The sequence below is a fragment of the Bombus pyrosoma genome, linkage group LG13, assembly GCF_014825855.1.
Source record: "Bombus pyrosoma isolate SC7728 linkage group LG13, ASM1482585v1, whole genome shotgun sequence".
NCBI lineage: Eukaryota > Metazoa > Arthropoda > Insecta > Hymenoptera > Apidae > Bombus > Bombus pyrosoma.
Window position 1 is genome coordinate 7,401,393 of NC_057782.1, and position 27,966 is coordinate 7,429,358.

Below are 27,966 nucleotides of genomic sequence, written 5' to 3' on the forward strand. Positions count from 1 at the left end.
ACACGAATATTCTGTGCATTTTGTGCATCTCTAAATTTTCCAGAAATGCATAAACATCCACGACTGAATAATACAATTTCTAAAATAAGATCTTTCCTATCTAGACAATCATTTAACGAAAAATATTTTACAAGAATTGATAGATTGTCTCTATTATCAGAATTATATGTTACTTGGAGACAGAAGCAAAGGCCTTTTGTACGTCCTCATCGAGGTAATGAAACCTACTGAGCCTGAAATGAATTAATTCCTCTTATCGTAATAAATTTATATCTCAAGGGTGAGGATATTAAAGAGGAAGGCGGCGAAAATTGGAATACGTTTGATGAACTTTTACGACAAAGGCAAAGTGGAAAACGTCTAACGAATGATGCTTTTCGACAATTCGTGTCACAGGAAAGCCAGATCCTTCGACAAAATATCAGTCTATCGTGCACGTAATTAAAATGACGATAAATACACCGAAGGTCCTCGTGCAAATTAAATGAAACAAACGAAGGCTAAGCAGAAAATTACTTTATCCACTGACTATTATAGCGAGAATAGTTTTCGTTTCTATTATTACGCAATTATTGTCCCATAAGTTGATAATAAATGTCAAAAATAATTTAATTATAAAATATTCAATAATAATAAATTAATTCATAAAATTTATGTATCAATAATTCATAATAACGAGGTGTCGTTGATACAGCTAAAAATTGTACACCAATTTAAATAGTCTTTGAAAGTGATTAATTGATATAACACGAATAAAATTACTATATTTCTAAAGCGTCGCATATTCTTTTCTATCCGTTAATAATAATAAGCAACAACGGAAGTTTCAAACACTCTAATTTAGCAAATTAATCGAACGATATGGCGTTATTTTTCTTCAGATATAATAATTACGACGACAAAGAGTAAAAATATTTTGTCAATCGAAACTTATCGGAAAAGGGTTACAGAGATTGTAGAAGAAAAAATGGAGCGAAATTAATCGTAAGGAAAAATGAAATGGCGTGATTGGTGTCGCACGAAAGCTCTTATCGCTTCAACTTTTGACCTCTTATGCGACAGCGAGATCAGGGTTGTACGCACTATACTCTTGGTGGGATCACTAGTTTTGCCGTGTTGCAGTTTGCAACAATGTTATTTCATATCGCTGCCGCAGCAATGCTAACGAACATCGCGGTTATAGACATCTACTCGTTCCATGAACTGCCGAATAACATTGTGGACATGCAATTACTATCGGACGAGGTAAAACCTACAAAATTTAACATTTTTTTTTAAATTTCTCTACCATAATCAGTTTACATTATTTGGCCATTTCTATTGTTCTTTATATCGACAACGATACAAGTTTAATACTGTCCACAATTTATTACATAAACATATATTGCTAAGTAAATGAATGTAACATATAACGAATAGAAGGAAAAAGACTAAATGGTTTTGTTGAAGCAACAATTATATTTAATTTAGAAAACAGTGCGTAATGTTCCAGCCATACCTTTTATTTCTTTCTTTTTTTTTACACAAACGAATGCCGGAAGTGCAATAAAGTCGATGACAATATCGGTATCCGGAAACAAGTGAGCACGAATGACCTCTGGTGTGTGTCGAAACATGCGTAACTTTGTCGAGTGTGACGCCGTAATTAGTTTTTGATATATTTCTCATAATTGTTGGTTTTGATTTTACTTGAATATACGAAACTGCTTCGTGAAAACTAATGCTTTGTGGTGAACACTGTGGAGTAGCAAACACAATTTGTTTTCTTCGAGAAAGAAACAGAACGATTCAACTCTCGTTTGCCATAACCAATAATTTTAACACATACTAGTGGCTCCATCTATTGGAAAACGCGAAGCCCATTATTATCGACAGTGAAGTTAAATTGTTAGTGGACTTTATACACTAACGCCATCTGAGCGTTGAAACTGTTTGTACATCATTATCGACAGCGAAGTAAATTATTGAAATAAAAAAAACTGTTTTTAAGCTTGCATTTTTAAGTTAAGATGAAAAATTATTTTCTGCACAGTATATTCATATAATTACAATACGATTGAAAGTTCAAAATGTATGAACACTTGTTCAAGAGTCCTCTACACCGTGTCTTCGTATACGGGACACTAAAGCGAGGAGAACCCAACCACAATTTGATCCAAGACGTTGCAAATGGATACGCAAAGTTCTTAGGACTTGGAAGAACCGTTGTTCCGTATCCACTAATAATTGCCACTCATTATAATATACCATTTTTGTTGAAGAAACCTGGCTTTGGTCACGTGAGTATTGCACGAGTTCGATATTATCAACTTAGATAATGTTATTGTCCAACTAGTTCCACCGAATTATTCATAAGCGGCAACGTCTATCGCCCGTTGTCATAGGCGCAGTTTCTCCTCAAAGAACTTTATTATTTATCGAATTTATATTAGATCGAATGAAATATCTCTTATTTGTGAGTTACTAAATTCATCCATTAAACTGAGTTTGTATTTTGTTGCCCTAGTATTAGTGTTGTTGCTAACTTGAGACTGTGCTTTAAATTTTAATATCTATTATTAAAAAATTAACACTAATTATCAATGTTTGATGTTTGAATTAAGCTTGTAAGTTACTTTAAATGAAAAATTACATTTAAATTAATTCACCTACCTTTTTATATTCCCTTATAAACAGCATGTATTTGGTGAAGTATACGATATCGACACGAAAATGTTAAAAAAGTTAGACGAACTAGAAGAACATCCGACATTTTACGAACGATCAGAGGAAGATGTGTTAGTTGCTCCAGAAGGCAAGACCAAATCGAGCGATAATTTTGAAGAGGTAGATATTGTTTTTGAAAATATTTCATTTCTTCTCAACTATTGTTCCTGTTCAAAATTAACATCCCATTACTTCATTTTAAATAAAAAAGTCTAAAGAAAAACAAAAGAAATATATGTATCTCTTTTACTATAATTTAAAAACACAAAAGGCTAAAGTATACTGCACCAATTAATATACGCAATTGTTATTAAATTAATCTGCTCAATTTATTATCAAACTTGTTCTCAGGTCAGTACCTTGACAAAGGTCTGGATATATTTTTTACCAAGGTTCAGGGCGTCCTTGTTGGAGAATCCCATGTACAGCTCGTACAGCAACGAGGGAAGCCACGGACTCAAATATTGCGAAAAGTATGCTCGCGATCCCTCGTACAATCACAGAAGCGAAGTTCAGTGATAGTTCATCCCCAAAATATATTTGTTTCCAGCGAGGAGAGTACAGTAAGGCCGGAAGACCTACTCTGATCAAGCTGTTTTGCATATGTTGTTAACCCCATCATCGCATGAACGCTTCAACTTCATGTTTGTTAATCGTGGTAGTTAATAAAAGATTTTTCGCCGAATGAAAACCATTGAAATTTAATCCTCTGCAGTCTAATATGTCTTTTTACCATCAACAAGCAAGTTTCCTACTTAATTTTTTTTTTTTCTTAGACATTTAAGACTCTAGAGGTTTAAATATTATCTCTCGTTAATTTCCATCGCAACGGGTTAACAAGCGCTATGTTCTCTCGCATAAAGCGAACCGATCGTTGAAAAAACATTTTGACAGTACGTATAACAATGAAAAGTGTCTCCATAAATACCTATGTACAATCTCGAAAATATATCTTGTACTATATAATTACTATTTGCAAAAAACAGTTTTCCTTTTCTCTTTCCTTTTTTTTTTTATTATTCATTCCACAAAAATCGGGCACGAGTATTGCGAGTTTCGTTAAAGATGTGTATATAATGAGAAATGAAACGAGAACAAGAAATATCGGAAACAAAGTTTCGTATATGTCAACTCTCTGGTTTCCTCCATTATTTATTATATCAAGTTCATTATTCGCCACTCTCTTTCTTTCGCGCACTCTTTCACTTCCTCTGTCATTCTATCGATTTCTCTCTGTTAACAGTCGCGATAAAATTATTTCAACTATTCTGTAACAAAAGGCAGGCGAAGTCCACGTTGCCCTGACGACGACGTCGTCGTCGGGCGACTTCATCTTTTTTCTCTCTCTCGACAATCGATTTTACTATTTTTACTGCATTAACAGATACCAACCCTCACACTTCTTTCCGAAATTAGCCAAGACCTTTATTCTTGACTGTTCTGTCTGAATCGATTGATAGATCAGGGTTGGTAATCTTTAACACAATACGAAGTTGATCGATCAGTTCGTTGATATTGAAAAAACCAAATAATAGACAATTTTTACAATTATTTAATACTAATATATATATACAGTAGCTCATGATAATATTTGAATACTTATAGAAACCTTTTATACGTATATTATATGCATTACATGAAATACTTTAAAGTTTCACTAGCACTGTAATAAAATTCAATTATCATCATTATATTGGCAAAATTTGGAGCAAATGTGGAACGTAGAAACTAATACACATTTAGTACAAGTATATATTTCGTAGAAATCACAAGAATATTTAAACAGACAATTATTTATTATATTAGTGAGAATTTTTGATACGTATTATACGTATGTTCAAATTTATTATACATGATATATGAAACATATATCTCCAGTATATATCTTGTAACTTCTATATACAGCTTCATATCAGTTTTAAATCTTACTAATATAATCATGACAATCATGTCTTATGCCTATAAAATTTCGAAATGATTTATGTATCACATACAATATACGTATAAAAATTTTCTATACCAAGTTGCTAAGTACTTTCACGAGTCACTGCATCTGATTTCGCGTTTTCTTATACCAATATGAAGGAATAATTACCTACATGGTTCGATTTATTAAACGAACAAACTGATCGACTCAACTGAACAAACAACTTTAGACTCTCGCATATGGAATTTGCGTATTTCTACGTGGAAATGCCCGTGAAAAATGCTTTCGATCCTCGAGATAGAACGACTGTGACGGTCGATCACGCGAACAGAAAACTAACGATCGTAACCACACTCATTTTGAGCATGCACTTATTTCTTTTTTCGTTTTCTTCACATGTTCTGAACCAGTCGCGAGATCACCGACACATCATTGATGGTTCGCGAAATTAAAATGCTTAAGGCAGTACTTATAAGTTGTCCTAGGAAATTTATTATAAATAATCACATCCTTTTTTTTCTTCTTATAGCTCACTATACAAGGCTCCATTTCTTTCTTTTCTGCGATTCTGTGTGTATGGCTCACTTTCTCCATTTTGCTTCTTCGAGTTAGATTTTTCTCTTCTATTTGTTTCTCATTTTTTGTTCACCATCAAAAAATAACAGCGCTAGCACCCCGAATTCCTGATATCACATAGGAGAAATTCTACAACTTCTTCTCTTTCTTTTCTTTCCGTACAACCTCTCCCCTGTTTTCATTTCTTTTTCGCAAAAGAAGTCCCTAAATCAACAAAACTAATTAAACAAGTATCAACAAAAACGTAGATACGTCTCCTGTTATTTTATATTGTATGTTCGTTCACGCGTGCGTGTCTCTTCTTTCTGTATTACTTCTGTATATGTTTTGAGTTTCCACGAATTAAACTTATCCGATTTCATTATACTTTGTGTATATGTTCTCTCTGTTTTCTTTCCTTCGTGCAATTCTTTCGTATTGACATGTATAGCAGTATTTCTGCACCGTTCCAAAGCCCAGCCCCCGAGTTCAATTATTTCCATGTAATTATTATGTATATATATTTATCCACATATATCTTAATTCATCTAAACTTTTGTGTTCGTTGACGTACGTTGCCGTTGAGCGAAACTATTACTCGAAAAGACAAAGCCCGATTAGGACTGATCGACTTTCCTTCTTTATACAATGCACACGTAATAATATAATATAGTCCTTCCTGCGTTAAAACGATGTCACGTTCGAGTATCCAAGTGTTTTTAATCTATATTCCCGAGACGTTTCGAAGGTGATCGATTGACTAACGCGAATGCAAGCACGCTAAATGAAAACAGCAGCACCGTGTAAAAATACAGCGACCACATGAGTGCCTTACGTGATTAATCGCGAAGTTCAACACCGTTTTTGCGCTACGAGAGTTCTATCTCGATTTCCGGTTCGTTATGCAAACTCGCGACTTTTCTCTACTGCCCCCATCATCTCTCGTTAAACATCTTTCATCTTTCTAGTATGTAAATTAAAAAATTAAATATAAAACTGATGCTAAATGTGTATATATGTGTGTTTTGAGCATGTTCTCTTCGTATGAAAAAATAAACGTTCGCGTTTCTTCACGAAATTCATCGTAAGCACGAATCACGTTTTCGCGAAAGAAATGGTACATCCGGTTTCACGATAGCAGGCGGGGTCTCCTATTGAACGAAATAGGATTTCTTTTCTTTTCCCGGTTTTGTTTTCTTAATCAACGTCTGGCTTTTCGAAAGCTAGAGCACGGTACGTGAATCGATCATGCATCCTACTCGTACGCGTTCCGTCGTGTGTTCTATATCCTAGAAAACATATTTAATAGCGTAACTGGGCCACGAAACGGAGAGAGGCGATGACGTAATAATGACTGTGTTTGTCATTCGATCAAGTCAGAGATGATTTCAGCTTTGATCTTGCGATAGGGCACCATATTTGTTACCCAGAGAGAGCTTCGGCGCTTGAGCTTGCGCATCCTGTACGCTATATGATCTACTTCCCCCTCGATTACGCACTTCTTCAAACGTACCTTCGTCTCGTTTCCTAAAATAAAATTATTTATTTGTTATATACACATACCATCTTTTTCTCTGCATTTTCTTCCTTTTTTTATTATAAAACAATCAAAAGTACTTGTGATACATACCGTCTGCCCCATGGTCCGCTGGGTTCGTTGCTTTGCTGCTGCTTGGAGTTCAACGTTGGGAAATATTCTTCACTATGTATGTCCGGCGCAATATTTTTTGCTCGTTGTCTAGGACTAGCAGCTACTGTTTGGATATTCCTTAAGTGTGGAGGCTTATAACTACTTCCTGAAGTAACAGGTGGTGGAGGTGGTGGTGCTGTTTCTGGTGCTGGTTCTGGTTGTGGAGGGAGCTCTGGCTTTTTCCAGGGTCCTGAATGTTTGGTACCACCTTCACCTGATTCTCCATCCGAACTAATGTCTCCTGTACCTTTTTCATCATCAGATTCTGCATCTATGGATTCGTTCATTGTCAGGTTTCCAATCTTCAAGCCAGTATAGTCTTTTTTCTCTTCTTCAAACTCTCTCCACTCATCTTCATCCTAAAGTAATATATTTTAAACATGAAAAATAATACAAAAATTTACAGAATCTCCACATAATTTATAATGTATTACAAAAGAATCCTATAGAAGCGTTTTATCCAGGTTCACATTACAAAAAAAAAAAGAAATATCGACAATCCATCGTATAAAAGCTTTTTACTCCAAAAAACCATATTTTCGTTCAAAGTAGCATCAATCGCGCACGATAATAATCACCAGAACAGCTGGTTTGTTTCAGCAAGTTTATAAAGGAAAATATCCGTAGCCGCGTAATAATTCAATTATGTAACAAACAATCTGGTCATCGAACAACGAGGCAACGCGAATCATGTTAGATTGGGAGGACCCAAGTAAGCAGATTAGTTTCAGTAATAGTAAGAATGACGTTTGCAAGAACAAATATGGCAGCGACCTATGGCACACCGTATTCGGCACTTTCGCGTGCGACTGTTCACAATTCGAGGATCGAAAGTTCAACGAAACACGAAGGACAAGATACACATGCGGAATGGACGAATGTTCACCTCGGTTTGTTGAGTTTCTTCCCCCTCCGGGTTCACTGGTTTATCTTTTGATTTCTTCCCCAACCGTTTGCCCGTTTCTTCCAATTTCTTTGCTATCTCCTCCGTAGTTGTGAATTTCTTCCCCTTCGCTTTTTTACGATCTTTTTTCGCAAAGAAATCATCCAAATCAGCCATGCTGCGATGACTTACGCGATGCACGCGTGATTATTCGTCGGACAAGTTTTTTTCACAGAAACACGAGGGACAGCCTCAGCACGAAATGATCGGAGGCACCGCTGCTGCAGTCCACATGGGCTTGTCTTGGCCGGAAGTCAGGCAATCGCTTCGAAGTCAATAGAATTTCCAAATACGGTCTCAACTTTTCCAAGAACTGATTTACACCGTAAAAAATACGCGAAGAAATCATAGAAATCGATAATATAACCTTTTTAATGCTGTATATCGTTTTAACTTCATAAAATACTGAGAAATACTTTTCTCGGCGATGAATATGTGGCGCTGACTGTCTAGCAGAAGACCAACACAAAAAAATTCAAGGGTTACCTAACCTAGAAACGTGGTCGTGTGTTTCAAAATTATCGCATCATTCCAGTTATTCAGTAAAACATAAAAACAGTTGGCATGATAGATTACTTACGAATTAAAACTGGGACTTGAGAAATCGTAGAAAGGGGTAATATGTACTAAAAATGTAACTTATATACAGGTTAATTGATCCACGGTTAATGTATACGACGTGCACCGTTGGCGGCGCCACGTGTTCTATTTCGCCACTTCCGGAATACGAAATGACGCTTCAACTGGGACAATTACCTAGGTGAACAAAAAGAGAATCGCGCATGGTAATATCGTATTTAAACAAAGTGCGAAAAAATCATTTATCTGATTAAGCAGATTATATATTATATAATTGTATAAATGTTTAAGGAAAACTGAAGCAGAATGAATTTCTACATTTTTAAAAAAGCATACCTTAGAATGTTTTCATTCAATGAGTTTTACATTCAAAGAGCTTAATACAAATTCTTCAACTTCTATTCATAGACGTGTTATTCTATTCGGAAATATTCGGAAATATTATTATCGTATATCTACTCACGCTTTTATTTACGTAAATCTTTATTATTGACTTCACATCACACGCTGAAATTGTATCTTTTGTCTAATAATCTTTATCAATTTTTCATTTCTTATCATTAATTTTGCCAAATGTGTATTATTATAAAATTCGTCACGTAAGAAATTTTTCGTGACCGAAAAATCACGATATAAAGAAAACAACAAAGGAGAAGGATATTTTGAATGTGGCGCCTCAGGCAGCCCCACTTTTCTCCACTTGATAGGGGTCATGTAAGGGGTACGCAGTCGCGCGATCGGAAGCGAACATATAGAGGATCCCTTTCTTGAAACGCCAGTAATCGTGTCTAGTCTTGCCACGAACCATTGCGGTTGGAGGTGTCTCCTATCCTCGTACCGGCGTACTACTCAAAGAAGTCTCGCTGTTCAACCTGCCTGCAGTAGATTCTGACAGTATTCCCGTGTCTTTTAAACGACAGCAAAAAATTCTCAGAACAAGCTTTCGAATTTCGAGAGAAAAAAGTCGAAGGAAAACCAAGTCGACGGCTTATTAAGTTCATGTGTTACGACGTACGACGAGATGAAGCTCACACAAAAGTGTTTCGGGAACATCAGCAAGATGCTGGATTTTTACTCGCAATTCAACCCCTCGCCGCTTTCGATAAAACAGTTCATCGATTTCGGTGAGTGTGAGGAGCTCGCTTTATTGGCAACTTTACACACCTCATCCAATTCTGAGCCTCAAGTGTCGAGAGACGTAGTAGACTGTATCTCCTTTTACCTACTCCTCGCTTTTTGTTTTCGTTTTCTCGTGTCGTTGTTTAGTTAGGAGGGACGAGAATGGAATCGATCGAACAACGACCTCGATAGAGCACGGGATATCATCTTCAGGGTCGCTTCGCTAAGTAAAATTTTGCAACGATCTCGGGGCATCGTCCCCGTAGCTAGTTTATATTCTCAGTCAGCAGCGACGATTGAATGCCAGTGATGGCGTTACTGCACCTTTTGTTTTCGTCGCTTGATGCAAACCAAAAATTAAGTACAAAAATTGATACTTTCGCGAATAGGCCATTTCTATTTAGTTGCGACTAATAATTCAGCTGCGTCATTCAAATCATACGTGATCGATGCTCTTATAGCAAAGTATAGAATTGAAAATGTGACATGATGTAATAGTCATATGAGTAAACAAAGTAGTCATCGCAACGTGAATTCTTTCTCTGTTCGACCAAGAGCCTTGATGATTAGGTTTTGTGTTAATTACAGCGCTGAATTATCGATTATTTAAAGAGTAATGTCAAGTACGTATAACTTACTGCAAGATTACTGCGTGTAATCTTCCCAAATTTGTTTTTTTTCATATAAAATTGAATCCAAAATATTAATACTTTTGATATCAGATACTTAAAGGTCGGTAAGAAACTAGGGCTCGAAATTGTTACACAGAATCGAAATTTTTCAGTAAAAAAAGTCATTTACAATCCATATTTACGCATTTCAGCCGCAGCAATCTAACGAGTACCACGAATTTCTAAAAATAAAATAAATTGCAGCTTGCTTCGCGATAGATTCGAAGAAAACCGCACGCTTGAAATTTCGAAAGAAATTCAGACATTAAGATGATGTTCCTCTCGGCTTTCCTTTTATCGATCCCCAAATGTCACTGCACTCGTGCAAATGTCAGATTCGTAACAGTTTTCTTCATCTCAGATCGCCTGATATATTCGATTCTTGAATTATTCGGCATCTTTGATTAGTTGATGCGATATCGATTTCAGCACAGCGAATCTAATATCGTAATCATTTGGTCACCGAGGTCGCATTAAGCTGAGATTAATCCATAAAATAGTACGAATTTAAGCTTGCATCATTTATTAGTGAGATTACTAAAAAATTATGAGTTTGAGCAATGAAAAAATTATCAATTACTCTTCCATTTATACCTCTATATAAGATATGAAATCACTTGTTTTAAATTTCATATATCTGGCTTAATGGAAAAGAAGATCCGGATAGAACAGATTTTCTTAGGAACTACCACATAAATCTGTAAACATAAGATTCTAATATAATGTCGAAGGTTAAAGTTTAAGTAGTATCAAGGTTTATTATGGTTAAGGATCTGTTTAATATGAGCGAGTAATACGTAGTGTTTACAATACGAATTATTGTAAAATCGATGCGAGAATCGACTCGGGAGTCGTTTTAGTTCAAACCAAAAGACCAAAACAGAAACGCTCCTTTATAAGGATTATTTAGAATAAAGATGTGATATAATCGTTTTAATCCCCGAAATTAATATTGTAACATTTCCATCCCTGTTATATTTCCAACCCAAAAGTTATATTCTACAAAGAATAAATAAACAAGAAAAGAAATGAAAACTTCCAAACATCGTCGCAAACAAATTCGTCATTTGCCAGCGTTTATTTTCAGAATAAAAACCTTTCTCAACAATAACAGACATAATGCCCGCTGCATTCTTTCCTCATTTCGTTAACATTGTATTTATATATATATATATATATTTCGTCTGTCGATTAACTTTGTTGTCGCACTGCCAGACATGCTAGACATCACAGAGTTGAGCGTGTCTTGTATTTCAACATCACGCTATTGTTCGTTCTTGTTAATGAATCGACAACTGTACTGTCACCATATTCATATGTATGTCGACACAGTGACAAAAAGTGCGATCTATACGAATTGAGGAACTCATATCGAGAAATAAACTTTCTAAAATGTCGAATATATTATATTATGGAATTGATATAAAAAATTATTTATATTGCAAAATATATATAATTAATCGTCGAATGAAAATATTTCTAGAAAAGCAACTATTGTTACGAGATCCGTAACTTTTTAAGAAGTTGTCAGATTTTTCTTTGACATTGCTGATACATTCTGACGTCCGCTTCGTTACCGTCGTCATCGCAAACGTTTGGTTTGTTTAAAATTAGTAACGACGCTTGATTTTCAAAACAGAGATCAGGACTCAAGCGGTTTCACGCGGCGGGCAATTTAGCTACATTATTATCAAGAATTCTATGCAGCGTTTTGTTTGTTAAGTTGATTATGCGGCTGATAAATAATGCCAATGGCACGAGTCACGAGGCGCAATAACATCCTGTCTCGCTTTTTATCCGCACCGTCTACAGTCTGGAATTAACGGATATGAACTCGTTGTTTTTTATTCACATATTCAGACACGCGTCTGCTCGTGTCTATCGTTTTCTGATGAAAATAAATTTAGCCAATATCGAATGAAAATGAAATCCAGACTCGCTGATAACGGGAATCTTCAGTTAGAATAAATATTGTCGCGGTGTTTGCCTTTTGTGTGTTGCGCTAAGATCAGACCTTGGCGAATCTGGTTCACATAGATCGCTTTAGCTGCACTGTATAGCAAAGTGGTACTCTAAACAGAGGTACTTTCTGTCAGAGTGCCTTCTTTCACGTGGTAGCTGCTTAAGCCGCTTTTCAGGACGTAGCAAACAATTTATGGGTCTTTTGATCCATGAATAACGCGTTGTAATTCCTCAAATTATCATCAATGGGACGAACAAACTAGTTCTTGTGCTTGTATTTCGCATTTTGTACGCTATTCGCAAACGATAACTATAACGATATTTGAATTTATTTAAGATGTGCAAATTAATGAACGAATTAATAACAAATTGCATTTATACAAAATTAAAAAATGGGATTAAGCGTAGTATCTTGATGATTTCGTAGCGTGTCTACGCTGTAGATTGCCGAATGTAGATTTTGAACAGGTTGTATTCTACAAGAAGTCAAGGTTGACCAATCAACCTCGAAAAGGCAATTCTTACATCGAATTCGGCCACTGTCAATGGTTTTTGGCGACTTTCACAAAAATAGAGTGATGTATACGTTAGTAGTACGAATGGAACGCTGGAATGCTGCCACTTTTTCACGTCATTCGATCAACGTGGGCGCGAAAACCTTTGGAATTTGAACTTTCAATACATTCAGCTTTAAATCGCGCCAGCGCAATTTTCACGTAGACGAACCCTGTTACTATTTTCTACCCGGAAATTGTTCGCAATTCCATACTAATTTCCCGAAAGCTCGTCATTATAATTGTTTACATGTTGAAAGATATAACTCTTGTAAATAAGCGATAGACCTATGAAATTTTGCCAACAGTTAAGGATATATCTGGTATTATTATGAAATGTGCAACAAGATGCAAAGATATATATTTAGTTACTTAATAATGTGAAATTGATTATCGAACTTGGAAATTACTTATCGTCTCTTTCCTCTGTCTACTTTATTCGATGCCGAAGTTTTTAGTTTGACAATAGGGTCGTGTTCTTTGTTTCAAACTTGAGAATATGCCACGAAGAAAGTTTGCGAGAGCTTGAGGGCTTCGCCAATCTTCCATTTGCATATCGTATCGTTTCCCACCAGCAATTTTAAGTAATTTTTCATTTTCTTCATATCTTTGTTTAAATTTTACTGCGTTTAAAAAAATTAAGGTAACACGTTGCGGTAAAAGCTGTTGGATGATTATAGATATAGAAATATAAAAACTTAACGAAAACTGCGTGTATTTAAACGACCCAGTATGCAATTAACGTAAGTAAAAATAAGTTTGCAGGCGGAGTGTTAAGTCGCGGTCTCTGAAAATCGACTTTCCAGAAATTATTTGTGATTTTAACCACACTCTTATTTTCTGTCCACTATTTGCCTGCTGTTACCATTTGTACTCTTGGGTAAATAATAACGTAGACCCATTAACGATATAGTGCGAAAGAGAATACACAATTTTTCGGTCGTGAGGGAGAAATTTAATAAATATTACTGCTACTATTCTTGACTAAATAATGGACCAAAATAAGGATGCATTTTAAAATATACAGCGACGTGTAAAAGATTTTTGCCGCGAGTTTAAATCGTAACATGTAAAATATTCGTTTTCGTTGTATCTATTCTTTTTCCTTTGGTAAATTTTCAAGCGGAGAATTTTCTCTTTCATAACATGGTTCTTTTGTTTATTCATATAAGCGTGCATAAACGCATTCCTTTTAGGATTCTGTAAAGTGAGAGTTATTAAAAATTCAACATTTACTACGTTACCACTTGATATTTGCCTTTCTATCGATCTTTTTGTTCTGTAGAACAGCGATAGTTAAATGTTATGAACGCCAAACACCTAGCAAGAATTTCTGTTATCAACGGCCTCCATCTAAAGCAATAACAAGTTACTTCGGTTTCATAATATTTTCAATTTATTCGTCGTGCTTTCGGTTCCTTTCACTCGAATCGAAACGTTGATTGCCCAACGTTGTAAACTTGTGGTATTCCGCTCTTGTTGTTAATTGCCCCTAAAGTAAATTGACATTAATTCGACATTTACCAAGCGTTATCTAATTCATTTAGCGAACGTGTTTTCTGTCTGTATGTAACCGGCGTAAGTCACTAGACGCGCATTGCCCTATGAAGCGCGTGCATCTACGTGCCTACTGTTGCACATTGAGATTGAAACTTTAAAACTAAACAGCTGCTTCCTCTGACCGGTTATAGATGCTCGTCGACCGTTCTAGAACTACCTATAGAACAGTGCTTAACGCGTACAACAACGTACAGTGAAAAAATACCGATGGCCGATGAGTAACAATTGTTTTCTTACCAACGATAGTATTTTTCTCGTTGATTTGCTGAATAATTTACTTGCAATTCGTAGAAATTAAGTTAATAAATTCCTCGGTAATTATTTCTCTGCTAACTGGAAAATATGAGTCACGAAGGACGTTACTGAGATGTAAAATTACGAGACAAGAATACGTTGAATTAAATTATTAAAAATCTTTTAAATTAGATATATTAAATTAGATAATAAAGTAATTAACAAATTTTCCTTTCAACATATCGCAATTGAAATTCATTTTTCTTTTTGTTTCTTCTTTTTGATCAATATTTTACATTCGCAAGAATTAAAAATGGACTTGACGGAAATTAATTTGTCATTATTAAGTATTCATGTTACGTGTTAAGTTGAATTCCATTGCTGTAGTAATTTCTCGTTAAAAAGCGACTCGATTAACAGGTTACATTCGAGTTGCAAATGTGTTCACGTTAGATTCCTAGTAAATATCGTGAGCTGAAGTAGACAATTGTTTCAAAACGAGCGGAAAATTACGAGACACTTGTTAATTTACATACAATGGTGAATCATTGTACTCACAATTCCCACATGGGAGATGCGTCGCTCGAAAAAATTATTAGGATGTTCCCAGCAAGTTCTCCGCGAGAGGAGTAACTGGGACTGCAGTCTGGCCGAGTTTTTACTCTGAGACTGGTTTGCACTGGTAAAAGTATCGTTCATCCATTCCTTGAATTCCGACTACTAAACGACGTCTAGCCTTGAGAAAATAGGTGTTTTCTCTCTTCCGGACTACTTGGAAACATCCATCAATTTCAATTTCAAGTTATTACTTGGAAAAAAAGAAAATAAAAGTAATAGAAAATATATTTCTATGTAACCTTATATGATAGAAATGTATTTACTCATGCGTACAGTGAAAAGAAGATCGGAGAGATTTTTTTATTTATTTTCCGACGATAAGACAAACTTTCTCTGTTGTTACCAAACAACGATTTATCCACTGTGCTTATATAATCCGTCGACACGTGGATTGTTTACACGTAAGTATCAGATATCATGGCATGTTACAATGTGACGCAACACGTAATTGGCAATTAAAATTTTTTCGATAAATTTTTATTTCGCTTGGAGTTATCAGTAGCCATGAAATACTCGGCGATATTTTGCGAAAAAAAAGCGACGCAACCATTGGTATTCAAGAACATGGCAACAATATAGGGTTTGCGAGTTCCACATTAAACGACCGTTCAAGCTGTCGACTTTCGTAGAACCATCGAAATCAGTTTTGTCGATCGTCTTACAAATATTTCGTGACACGTGATTTTCCAGTTGACGTGTACGTTTCTATTTTCCCGGCGATAGGTTGAGCAACTCGATGGAATTATCAAATATTCTTGAAGGTCTTTATCGATGAAATTTCGGTAATCATCGATGGTCAAGTTCATCGAGACTAACATATGCGTTGGGATGGATAAGATAGCTTTCTCGTAGGTCACTTTGTACCATGTTTGCACTTTCATTATCATCGGGAAAATGTTCCTTACACTTTCGCGTGTACATAAATCGGACGCAGTATCGCGTCCTCCAATTTTATTAATGCGTCGCCGTTATACGATACTGGCTTATAACGTCCTCCGGAAACAGATCTATTTTTACGAAAGTACCTACCTCGTTCGATTCGTAAACTAAACTAGACCGGAATAAAACATCTACTGTCACGGAATCAGAATAAATAAAGAAGTGACTAAATCTGATTTCAAATAATAAAATAACGAAGGAACGTCCTAAATCGAATGTACGGATGTATTTATAAACAGACTTCGAGTATATTTGTTAAATCTGTCGTAATGTAACTCTTGGGATATCTTGAAAGTCGAGGATCAAGATAATTGGAAGAAGATGAGAACGAAAATGGGAACTTCGAGTCGCCGAAGGAAATTGATTTAAAATAGCACAAACAGTCGAGATATGACGTAGATACTGTTTCTGAAGCCAGTTAACAAGTTTATAATGCTAGTTGTTTCTTTGAATTGAAAAAACTCGCGTCTTCTAATTCTAATGCTCCATCCATACAGGATCGATCGATCGATCGATCGATGTGTATACATATATTCGTTGCCGTCGTTTGAACCTCGACCTCCTGGTGGAAAGGTCATTTTCCACTTCGTCACATCGAGTTTTCCAATAAAAACGAGAACGTTTAATTTCATCTTTCTCGTGTTACATAAGGCGTGTGTGTAGTGTTAACATCAAAGTTAATGCTGTTAATCAACAATAATTACGTTCTCGAAGCGTGTCCAGCAGCACGTTGCAAGCTCGTTTTCTACATTACGTAACGTTTCCTGTTCAGTTTTATCCTGTAGATATTAAACGGCCAATTATCTGAAATGAAACGAGTTTTCTACTATAACTACAATGAGTCACGAAATTATTCGGAAACAAATAAAAAGATTCTATGAATATATTATGTATACATATATTATACGAAAGATAACTGCAATATCATGATTAGACGATGAATTCGTAAGCAAATTTATATTTCAAAGAAATTTAAATACTTTGGGTATTTTATCTATTTTTGTATAATTAATAATTTAAAGCACTGTCAGTATACATACAGTATAAGTCTATAAAATATGTGGAAAATATATTATATTAATATTTTTGTACACTATACGTATCCTATCAGTAAAATTCTTGAAACAAATCTGAAACTATACATAGAAGATATAAGATATCTAATGAAGTGATTTTTAATTAAATATATTACACATACACGTGTAGACTGACTATTTTTACCGATATAATTATGACAGTCGCGTCTCAATACGGTAAATCGTAAGCGTTCGAATGACCGTGAATTAGAGTACATGTGCAAATTCGTTCTCTGCGGAAATGGAAATATCGGTCCGCAGATAGATAACGGGTGGAGAAAATCGTTTCTATCTTCGTTTGTAGGCTGAATGATTTACAGCGATTCAATTCGTGTTCCTCGGATGAAGGGCGTCAGTGCGATTGGTTTGAAAGCTCGCTCTTTTCATCGGAAATGTCTGTTTCTCGATATCCCGTTGCTTCGTTCTGATTCTCGGAAAAACAATGAACGAATGTAAATGAAATTATTAAAAAGGCGGATAGATGCGTACGAGTCTGGACAGAGAGACTTTATAGCAACGTGTTGTATTGAAACATGGCCACGATGCGTCATCATTTACGTTTATCGTTGTCTGTATCATATACTGCGTTATTGCTTCTGTGTAAAAATCATATACATATATGCACTTTTGTAAATGTCAATGTAACTTTTATATTATCTCTCTAACGCTAAAAGCCTTTAAACATTATCTGAAAATTGGAAAATTAGTTAGTACGCTATATGATATCTTCTTTTTGGTTTTTAGCAAATAGAAATATCTTTTAAAAAAGTAAATACTCGCGCGATCGATTTTCATAGGTAGTTGATAAAATAATTAATATCACAGTAAATCAATAGACAGATTAATTTTTCTAATAATAATAATCGTAGAAAATTGGCAAATGTAATTAGAGATACGGAGAAGACACGGGATGACGCGAGATATTAAATTCTGGAGGGAATACTCGTGTTTCTGGCCTGGTACATCGAGATCTATTTCGTCAGAATTAAAATAGGAGAACCTTATTGATAGAAGATAGATATTAATAGCATTTCTTATGAAAATGCATATCGTTATGATAAGGATACGGTTAAAGAAATAGTATACAAATAATGAGTTATTTTATCTAAATATCGTAACGAATACTAAACATCAACTATGTATGAAATATGTCTCTGCAAAATATATATTGCGTACATTTTCAACACTTTACTGTGTATATGCTTATATTTCTGGAATCTTAATTTTTTCATAAATGCATAAACATTCATAGTTTATGGATCGAGGACAGAGCTTGATATACATTTAGAGCGAGCGTTGTATCAGCTGATAATCATGAAGTAAAAAATTACAGAAATACTTTCGCGCGATATTTCCTTATTCGATAAAGCAATGCGGTTCTATTAAAAGAAACGATAATTGAATATACTCCTTTTAATTCTCGCAGAGCTCCGTGAAATAAAAGGTTCCTTTGGAAGCTTGAGAATCCATCGCACTCTCATTAAATCAAAGCTACTAATTACGCGATTCACTCCAGGCGACCGGGTTAAGCTTCATTCGTTATCTGTTCTTCAATTCGCTAAAGATTCTCAATGATACGGCGCATATGGGTGAAGCAGTTCGCTGTCGAACAGAACTTAATTTCACTCAAGGAAATATCATGTCACGTGCATTCGATTATGGCATACTGTTCGTTAGGAACTTAACAAATGCTCGTATTTCATTATTTTTTTATCGTTTGTCCAAGTTTATTACGGCTTGTTACATGAATATGCTTGCAGTCTACTGATTAGGTTTGCTTCTTGAACGGAAACTTATTCGATAGGTTTCATTTATGAATTAGCTACCAAGGAAAGAGAATCGATCACATTGACATTTGAAATAAGTAACGCCGTCAATCGTAGAATCACCACTGTCATTTCTGTATTATGCAGCTGCACTTGTCGTCTTCTTTCCTTTAAAATGACCGTACAGGTTCTCAATGATCCGATCGAACTGCTATATAGAAAACGTATGACGTTCTTGAATGTACAGAGAACATTGAGAGACATCGCATGCTTCACTGCAATTCGATGCAGTGTCTGACCTTGCGAACAATCGCGATGAACTCCTTGGCAAATCGGCCAATGGACTGTGCACCTCTGTACGCAAGGTGAAGCGCTGTTTCGTTAATGATATGCATAGGGAGGACGATCGACGTACAGAGTCCGTCTGCGAAATATATAATCGCACGAAATATGTAAACAATCTCCATTCTTTTACGTTGTTGTTCACGTTCTGTTTGTTTTAAAAACATGTCGATCCGATTCCGCTATATTGTATCAATTAGGCACGTTTTTATTCTTTGTCTGGGTCGCGTTATCGGTTGAATGAAACATCCAGCGTTTTTTGTTTATCACGAAAGGAACGAGTCTCGCAGAAAGTACTTTTTACCAAAACACGTAGCGATTATTTTTTCTAACTACGATTCATGTGTTTTATCTCGCAGAAGGCTTTTTACGATCGTCTGGTTTTTTCCTAATTAATGCGATCTCATATTAAAAAAAAGAAGAAAGAGATTGATAATTGGAAAGCTTTTCAACATCGGAAAGAAAACACATGAACCGGAAAGAAAAAGATGATATTGCCAAACAAGCGAGTACTTGCAATATTTGAAAATTGTTATTCTTAAGAGACGCAATACATCGTTTCTCAATATTTGTGGAAACTCAATTTAAGGAATTCTCTGGCAAAGGCATATAAAACAAAATAATTAACCGAGTAATAAATTGCGTTGATAGTTTCGGTTCTAGTTTTTCTTTTAATATTACCTACAATTGAATTTATATTTGTTAGATAACGTGGAATATTCTGATATTTATGCAAATTTATATTTATGTAAACGTAACGAACAAGATACAATTTACAAAGAAACCTTCCTTTCATTCCTTTATTCCTTTTATGTCTGTAAGATAAATAACAGTTTCGTAAAAACTGTTAATAAAAAACTATTTCGTCTATATATCTATCACAATCCTGCTAATACCTTTTCGATAATGTTTTTTAATTAATCTACGAAAGCAATAAAACGCACATATTCCTAGTAATTGATTTAACAATAATCCCCAGGATATATTGTACAGCTTAAATGTTATTTGATGGTACGATCAAATGATAATGATACTGATATAGATATCGAAGGGGATCATTTTATGGTTCATCCCACGGATCTTTGCGTGAACAGATAACTCAACGAAAACCAGTTTGTTTGTTTGATCAATTTCGATCATAGAGAATTCTCATAAAAAAGTACCCTCTATCTTGTTCAGTCTGCTCGGTGCTGATAAAACCAATAGGTGATTTCACGGCAATTTGTTATCTTGGCAGTATATCAGCTGCTCAACGATCTATCCAATTAGAAAGAAATGCAATTTCCTGTAATGGAAAACGTGACATTTGAAAAATTTCAATAGAAATGCTCTTACTATCGACTAACCTTGGTGATAGTCGAAACTCAGGTTTTAAAATTTGAAGAATTTTTAAAAGGAATTCCGATGGACGTCTCGGTGCATTTAGCGGTGAATTATTCAGATACTGAAAAGACCTATCTATATTCCGATATAGAATCTACAAGCATGTGAAAGTATTATAAGCCTGGAAAATAGCTTATTTGTATTAAATTTTCATTTGTAATAATAGAAATTTCTGGTTAAAATTCTAATATCGTTAACAGATTGAACAATCTTGTGCGCAGATTATGAAACTTACTGGTATACGTGGTGTATATATATGCAATCTCGTAAAATCACTCAACGAATACGAGACAAATTTAATCCAATTGAGCAACGAGATCAAGTTATTGTTCGATGGAAATGCGATATCGCCGATGACGTAAATGCTGGTCAAATCCTACCTCTGTTAACCGACCACTACTTTATCACAAATATTTATATTCTTGATCAAATAGGAGAGACACAATCTCGTCTGTCGATATACTTTACCGAATGTACAGAGAATTCTTTTATCAATAAAATATTAGAGAGAGCACGATACTTCGAATGATTTATGTATTTTTGCATATTACGAAAGAAGGCACGTACCTTCTTACGTGCATATTTGCCCTTTGAAACCCAGAAATATATAAAAATCCGCGGTTTATTCATCGGAGTCAATACCTGCAGGAATAAATGTCAACCACTTTTAACCGAAAGATACTTTTGGAATCCATTAAAGCCGCTGCTTCGGCTAAACAAATTTACCCAGACGTATCTCAGTCTCCTTCTTCCGTATTCTGAATTACTCTTCGTCAACTCAGCGCCATGATAATGAAGCAGTCCCCGCTTTAATTGAAAATGAAATAATTAAACAATTGCGGCTCGGTTGTGAAGAGAAACTCAAGGACATCTTTATTGTACTTGATGTAATGTATACAATTAGACCTGGAATTAGTATTATTAATACTGATACATATTTCTTATTTAGGTTACTAAGTCTACAAACTACGTAAACAATACGATCGATTAAATGACGTTTTACAGATAATACACGGCGCAATAAGTCGATTTCTTTGAAACAATCGCTATCGATAGACCACTCCTTAAATCGTATGTAAAGATGTTATTTTTGGTTGTAATCGAGAATCTCGGTTCTTATTATCACGACTATTATAACAACAAGTTTAGTTAAAATTATATTCTATCGATCAACCGATAAATTATATTTTCCAAGAGACGTGCACGTAACTGAAATATGAAAAGCGTCTGTACCACGGCGATATGAGGCCAACGCCTTGCTAGAATTGATAAAACGTATCAATTTTGCCAGGCTTGTGCCCACACGATCGAAGTAGCAAGGAAACGCATACACGTAAGCGCAGATGCAAGTATAATATATGTATGTAGGAAGGTTGATCTACGACCTACTTATAGCTTCCTAAAACGCGATATTACTACAAAATGCTTTTTCCAATGATTCGACCGCGTACCACTCTAAGTGATTTCTCTTTCACCAATGAAGAATCCATATTACAACCATTTTCACATATTTCGTAAATGCACCAGATTTATCGAAACATAGAAGAGTAAACGAGAAGAAATAAATTTTCTCTACCAACTCGACGCATTGTTTCCCAATCTATGTTTCTAGATACATATTGATCTTTGCTCCGTCGACCATTGGAATCGATGTTCCAATTATTTTTATATACCATGACAATTTATGTTATTTATCAAAATGTCTCGAAACGCGAAAGGAAAAAGAAAGAGAAGAGAAAAATTAAACTTCTTGACTGTCGTAAATAAAACAAACGCATTGCAAGATATCGCGTATCGTCGTCGACACGACACAAGCTACGTTTTCCATGAAATCGTTCTTCCTTTCCTATAGAGCAATCGAGTTTACGCAACGAGACTCTGTTTACAGAGGTCATCGTTCCGCCTCTCTTCGATGCATCAAAACAACTCCGAAACGTTTCTTTTTGATAAAGATTTTATACCAAGTCATTATCGCGGACTTTTGTACGACTATCTCTTAGATTCATTGCCGAACAGCCTGGTCTACCGATCACGAGACAGGCAAACTTAGCAATTACAAAATGTATTTGCAGAATAATTAAAAAGAAAAAAAAGCAAAGGAATAAGTGACTCATTATTGAATTTCTAATTATAGAAAATGTTGAACGTTTCAGGTCTAAGTGCCTGTGAGAGGAAGTCTTTTATATTCTTAAGGAAGGAGCTACCTGTCCGGTTGGCCAATATTATGAAAGAGATCCATTTGCTACCAGAGCATTTACTGAAAATGCCTAGTATGGGTATAGTTAATAACTTGTATGCCACTTCGTTTGAAGATATCATGCAGTTCGAGAAGGTTGAAGTGAACGAGACCACTTTAGACAAGTGAGTCTTCAACGTTAGAAAAATCTCTCGAGGCATTTAATTTCCATTCGTTCGTTACGAAATCTCGTATAAAGATAACGCTCTTCGTGGCCAGTTTCGATAAACAAATCAATATTTTCTTTCACACAGGCGTAAGTAAGATATGGTTAAATTAAGTTCGCTTATGTTTCATAGATTCTGTCAGACTTTGGTTAAGATCCGCAACAGACACAAGGATATCGTCGAGACGATGGCGCAGGGTGTGCTGGAATTGAAAGAAGCCCACGACGTTGACGTTCAAATGGAGAACAACATCCAGTATTTCTTGGACAGATTTCTAATGTCCCGAATCTCCATTCGTATGCTCATCAATCAACACAGTAAGTTTATCGGCGCATTTCGTGTGAATTATAGAAGAAAGACACGATGGTCACTTTGCGATTAAACAGGTGAATTTTAATACGACAAAATTGAAAATGAAAATAACATGTTAGGTTTGAAGATGAAAATCTCCAAAAAATGTCTAATAGGTTGAAGTTTTGCAGATGCCAAAGGTATAATTGTTAAGACGATACTTTGATCATTTTGAAGGGAGCAAGAAAACATATGCCTAGTTGTAAAAACGAATGAAAAGACAATTTAAAACTGCTTCTGTGTAAAAAAAAAAAAAAAAAAAATAGGAAACGCGTCTTGCCATGTTCTTTCCTTGCAATCTTCGTGTATTATCCAACGTACTCGGAGATGTTACGGGTATGGTTGTTGAAAGAAGCATATGTTCTGTTGCAGCTCTTCTGTTTGGCAGCGAATTGAATGGGCACAGTACACACGTGGGATCCATAGACCCGTCATGCGAGATTATCAGCGTTGTGAGAGACGCGTATGACAAAGCGAGATTGCTGTGCGATCAATATTATCTGGCTAGTCCGGAATTGATAGTCCAGCAACATAACGGCAAGTTTGAAAAATGTTGATTGTACTAGAGTATTGCTAGTAAGTAGTATAACATAATCAGTTTTTTATAGTAGGTATAGTTTATAGAGTTGCCATGGTGAAACCTTTGAACTTTGCGATCAAAGATAATGTACACAAAATAGGGGATAGATATATAATAACGAGAAGCTTTCAATGTGGCAATTATTATCGCGTTTTTTATATAGACAGTGACATAGAAAGAACGATAAAAGGAGAATCCTTCTATGAAAGAATTTGTTGTTTTACTGTTCGTCATTTTTTTTTTCTTTTTTTCTTTTCAGAGCTGGAACGATGTAGTCAAATTAGAATAGTTTACGTACCGAGCCATTTGTTCCATATGCTGTTCGAACTTTTCAAGAACAGCATGCGAGCTATTATGGAGCATCATAGCTCTAGCGAGGAGTACCCGGCGATAGAAGTGATCGTGTCCCGCGGTGAAGAAGATATTTGCGTCAAAGTACGATTTACGAATCATTTTTAAATTTTCCAAACAGTTAGAGCGGTTAGAGCATGTAGTCAGACCGACGCGTGAATTACGACAATCGAATCTATCAACAAACATAGTCTGCGTGGAAATTGAGTCAGACGTTTCGCCAACATTGATATCGAATATCGGTGTGTCAGATATTCGATACGAAACATGCTCGCAATCAGAGCGTGTTAATTATATAGAATATCATCAAAATGTGGAAACAATCGTAAGATCTGGGTGTAAGAAGCGACGAAGAAAGTAGAAGTTGAATTCCTACAGTTCCCTTCCATAGTCACAATTTTAAAAAGCAGAATTCGATAATGTAGATTGTTCCAAGAACAAAATCGCGAAAAAAAAAAAAATGAAATGTTGCACTACCGCGATATTAATCCTTAATAAGGTAATTACTTAATTAATTGAAATATATAAAGTATCCAAAGTATAGTAGACGTTATATAACATTTAATAGGTAAAACAATTTTCCACTCAGATTCCAAATTTTTAATTATCTTGGTAAAAGCATAAGTTTGCATAAATGTCCGCGGTCTAATTACATTACATGGAAAATTCTTGTAGATGTCTGACAAAGGTGGTGGTATTCCACGCTCGCAAATGGACCATTTGTTCAAGTACATGTACAGTACAGCGCCTAAGCCAACCAGAACCGATGCTCACACCGTTCCGCTTGCTGGATACGGCTATGGTCTTCCAGTATCACGATTATACGCTAGATATTTCCACGGTGATCTCGTTCTGCAAAGTTGCGATGGTTATGGTACCGACGCAATTATATACCTTAAGGTAAGAGCCGTGTATTGTAATTTCATAACGTGGTATAATATTGTCTTGTTCTTCGTCCATTGAATCGACATTCCGATCGACAGGCATTGTCGGATGAAGCCAACGAGCTGTTACCAATCTTCAACAAGACTTCCTCCAAGTTTTATCGAACTCAAGTATCAACTACCGACTGGAGCAGTCATTGCGGTGGTGGAATGGCCACGAGGCAACTACGTATGAGCCACGATCAAGGGCACAAGCTCCCACGTGGAAAGGAGATCAGCCATTGCTAGTAAAATTCCTTGTCTATGGACCAAAGAGAGGAGAAGTAAGTATATATTCGCAGACTTCGACGTTTGAAGAGCACGCGAGAAGAATATGACAGGACCATTTATGTTGATTCCCTGACTTTTGTATCATCCGGTGGTTTAAACCATTCTTACACTGTTGCAAATTTTTATCATTTCTTTAGAACATTTCTTTTCGCGCTTCTCAACTGTGGCTTTCATCCTTTTCCCGTGTAAATTATTATTATTTATTTATTCTTCTGTAATTTAGAATACAATCTCACAACTTGTAGGCGAGCAGTGCGTTTTTATTTGCAAAATGTTAAGATGAGTTCACGCACTCTTTCCATCATAGTTAAATGTCTATTAAAAACTGATATTTGGTGTCTGCATTACAATCGCTCTTAGTGTTTCAGTGTTTCCTTTTTAACGAGGCGTTCTGCTAATGAGCACTGACATAATCGACGGAAGGTCGTGAGACGGAGCAGCTGCTTCTGCTGTAGGTGATTCGGAAGAAGCCTCGTGACTTTCGTGTTACGATTTGTAGAGAAGTAGCAGGGATTTACGTAATCCGGTACATATTTTTCACGACAAACTAGACAAATTAAAAAGAAGAAAACTAGATGACTGGCCGTGATAGCTGCAGTGACGCTATTGCTTCGTCAGGAAACGTCAGGTGTCTGATTGCTCGTTGTACAACGCCCACATATCACGACTATCAAAATTCGATTGCACTTCGCGCGTTTTCGATCTGTTTCTATTTTCTTTTATCTTTTTTCCCAGTTCATCGTGCGTTAGTAACGCAAAATGACGAAAATGATAAAATGTATGGGGCACCCAGATACCTGAGAAAGTTCGTTTTTTTTTTAACTTTTAATTTTTCTCCTCGGCTCTGTTACCTCGTTACGTGATTTTAATTAGTAAATGAGGATTTTACAAGTTAACAAACTGTTTAGGCGAGAAGATTTGAAATTGTAGAATTTACCTGGGCACCCCATCAAAATCATTTTCTTCTTTTATATCTACAGACACACGTGTTTAATGCTTTTATTGAGCCAGCATTTTAATTGTATAATTAGTTTTATTGTATAGAACTGCTTTTATTCGAGCGAGAAAATGTGCAAACGTACGTTTGGCTGAACTTCGTGATCGATCGATACGAAAGCGAGGAGGAATTTTCCACTCGTTAGGAGGAATTTTTATAAGAGGATGCCACAAAACGTGAACTGTGATTTGATGCGTAATTTTAGTTAAATGTAGCTAGGCGAACTTCGAACCTGTTAATGTACGATGTTATCCGCGTCTGTGAATTTTAAACTGTGTAAAGAAACGAAGAGGGAGATCGATAACTTAACGATTCCTTAGACGTGCGAATTAAATAAAAATGACATACGAGTCGGGATGACTGGCTGAAAAGGATAATGAACGATGATATTGATATTTAGCTTCAATTTCAGGAAAGTATTTTGTATACCGTGTAACAAGCAACAGAGAAATTCTTAAGGAGCACTTTCATGTGTCCCAGTTTTCAATGGAATTTTTATAAGACTAAGCGAAAACAAAGATTTGTACAAGCAATAAATTCCTTTCCTCGCAAACACCGTGAGTTTCGTACGTGTTTAGTTTATGTTCTAAGGTATTTTACATGCATTTCGTCATGAACGTGTTAAATTCAGCCAAGAAGGAACTCGAAAAGGTTTTAAATGATGCAATATCGTCGCGTTCGTGTAGAATCTCCTTTGTGAACTTTCTGTTTTCGAATGCGAAGCCATACAACATCGCCCCTGTATATTTTATCCGAAACTATGTAATAAAGACTTCTGTATATGTTTGTAAAGAGTAAAGTACGATAACATTTAATTTCCACAAAGAAACAGGTACAACCTTCATACCTTAGAATACTAAACAATTTTTTAGTCTTTACCCTTCTTAGGATTACTGTAAAGAGACTGCATAATTTGCGTATATGCTGCACGTTTTCTACGATTTATTATCATTTTATTTCTTCAAACGAGAGTGACTATCATAGAGGGAAAGAATTTAAAGAGAATTGCGAGCTATTCCTAAACTCGTTACACTGTGACGCGACAATTATATCCCGTCGAAGGAACGACGTCATTTCTACGAATATATTTTCTGTGGAATTCGATTCACGAAATGATTTCACAGTGTAGCTGCGAGTATACTCTGTATGTGTTTCCCCGTGTATATAATTCTAAATTTCTAGAGCACTCGGATTAATATTTGTCTAGAGGACAGTTTCGAGTTATAATTATAAACTGTAGGGGTATTCGCGTGAGTAACGCGAGTGAACACTTGTAAACATTGTTAATAAATATATTACAAGATAAAAATGGATAACGTCATTTTTTCATAGTTTAATATTAAACGATTATGTGTGAATTAATTCGAAGACTCTAATTCGGTTTGACATCAATACAATATACAAGGCTTCGATGGAAATTACTGGTCTATCAAGTAAACACACAGA

The 27,966-nt window shown here is 35.5% G+C and overlaps 3 protein-coding genes and 1 long non-coding RNA gene across 8 annotated transcripts; 2 read left to right on the forward strand and 2 right to left on the reverse strand.

Annotated features, from left to right (window-relative positions):
* Positions 1-565: 565 nt before the first annotated feature.
* LOC122574204 (putative gamma-glutamylcyclotransferase CG2811) lies at positions 566-3,397 on the forward strand. 3 transcript variants are annotated; one of them, XM_043741496.1, is made up of 5 exons: positions 574-1,245; positions 2,091-2,279; positions 2,677-2,826; positions 3,058-3,179; positions 3,257-3,397. In XM_043741496.1, exons 1-5 carry the CDS (start codon positions 1,054-1,056, stop codon positions 3,291-3,293), a joined length of 690 nt encoding a protein of 229 aa, XP_043597431.1. In that variant the 5' UTR covers positions 574-1,053; the 3' UTR covers positions 3,294-3,397. The 3 variants fall into 3 exon arrangements, with proteins under 3 accessions (XP_043597430.1, XP_043597431.1, XP_043597432.1); XM_043741495.1 differs by having other exon boundaries at positions 566-1,245; positions 3,058-3,397; XM_043741497.1 differs by lacking the exon at positions 574-1,245 and adding an exon at positions 1,609-1,956 and having other exon boundaries at positions 2,033-2,279; positions 3,058-3,397.
* Positions 3,398-5,105: 1,708 nt separating this feature from the next.
* On the reverse strand, positions 5,106-8,519 carry LOC122574203 (protein CDV3 homolog). 2 transcript variants are annotated; one of them, XM_043741494.1, is made up of 5 exons: positions 8,402-8,519; positions 7,765-8,312; positions 6,819-7,237; positions 6,702-6,715; positions 5,106-5,413 (listed from the first exon to the last, which is right to left on the reverse strand). In XM_043741494.1, exons 2-5 carry the CDS (start codon positions 7,936-7,938, stop codon positions 5,388-5,390), a joined length of 633 nt encoding a protein of 210 aa, XP_043597429.1. In that variant the 5' UTR covers positions 7,939-8,312; positions 8,402-8,519; the 3' UTR covers positions 5,106-5,387. The 2 variants fall into 2 exon arrangements, with proteins under 2 accessions (XP_043597429.1, XP_043597427.1); XM_043741492.1 differs by having other exon boundaries at positions 5,106-6,715; positions 8,402-8,510.
* Positions 8,520-9,176: 657 nt separating this feature from the next.
* LOC122574119 (pyruvate dehydrogenase (acetyl-transferring) kinase, mitochondrial) lies at positions 9,177-27,829 on the forward strand. 2 transcript variants are annotated; one of them, XM_043741315.1, is made up of 8 exons: positions 9,177-9,524; positions 22,778-22,985; positions 23,160-23,344; positions 23,751-23,915; positions 24,218-24,393; positions 24,985-25,209; positions 25,293-25,516; positions 25,884-27,829. In XM_043741315.1, the coding sequence occupies exons 1-7, from the start codon at positions 9,422-9,424 to the stop codon at positions 25,479-25,481; spliced, it is 1,251 nt and encodes a 416-aa protein (XP_043597250.1). In that variant the 5' UTR covers positions 9,177-9,421; the 3' UTR covers positions 25,482-25,516; positions 25,884-27,829. The 2 variants fall into 2 exon arrangements, with proteins under 2 accessions (XP_043597250.1, XP_043597251.1); XM_043741316.1 differs by lacking the exon at positions 22,778-22,985.
* Positions 13,405-20,839, reverse strand: LOC122574127. The gene is made up of 2 exons (XR_006318906.1): positions 15,392-20,839; positions 13,405-15,308 (listed from the first exon to the last, which is right to left on the reverse strand). It is a non-coding gene; the product is annotated as an uncharacterized LOC122574127 (long non-coding RNA).
* Positions 27,830-27,966: the final 137 nt, after the last annotated feature.

Coding starts and splice junctions, on each gene's coding strand:
- LOC122574204 (XM_043741495.1), top strand. CDS start 1,054: ATGCGACAGCGAGATCAGGGTTGTACGCACTATACTCTTGGTGGGATC. Junction 1,246..2,090: donor TGCAATTACTATCGGACGAG/GTAAAACCTACA, acceptor CACTTGTTCAAG/AGTCCTCTACACCGTGTCTT. Junction 2,280..2,676: donor AGAAACCTGGCTTTGGTCAC/GTGAGTATTGCA, acceptor CCTTATAAACAG/CATGTATTTGGTGAAGTATA.
- LOC122574119 (XM_043741315.1), top strand. CDS start 9,422: ATGAAGCTCACACAAAAGTGTTTCGGGAACATCAGCAAGATGCTGGAT. Junction 23,916..24,217: donor GATAGTCCAGCAACATAACG/GCAAGTTTGAAA, acceptor TTTTCTTTTCAG/AGCTGGAACGATGTAGTCAA. Junction 24,394..24,984: donor AAGAAGATATTTGCGTCAAA/GTACGATTTACG, acceptor AAATTCTTGTAG/ATGTCTGACAAAGGTGGTGG.
- LOC122574203 (XM_043741492.1), bottom strand. CDS start 7,938: ATGGCTGATTTGGATGATTTCTTTGCGAAAAAAGATCGTAAAAAAGCG. Junction 7,238..7,764: donor AAGAAACTCAACAAACCGAG/GTGAACATTCGT, acceptor ATATTACTTTAG/GATGAAGATGAGTGGAGAGA. Junction 6,716..6,818: donor AGCGGACCATGGGGCAGACG/GTATGTATCACA, acceptor ATTTTATTTTAG/GAAACGAGACGAAGGTACGT.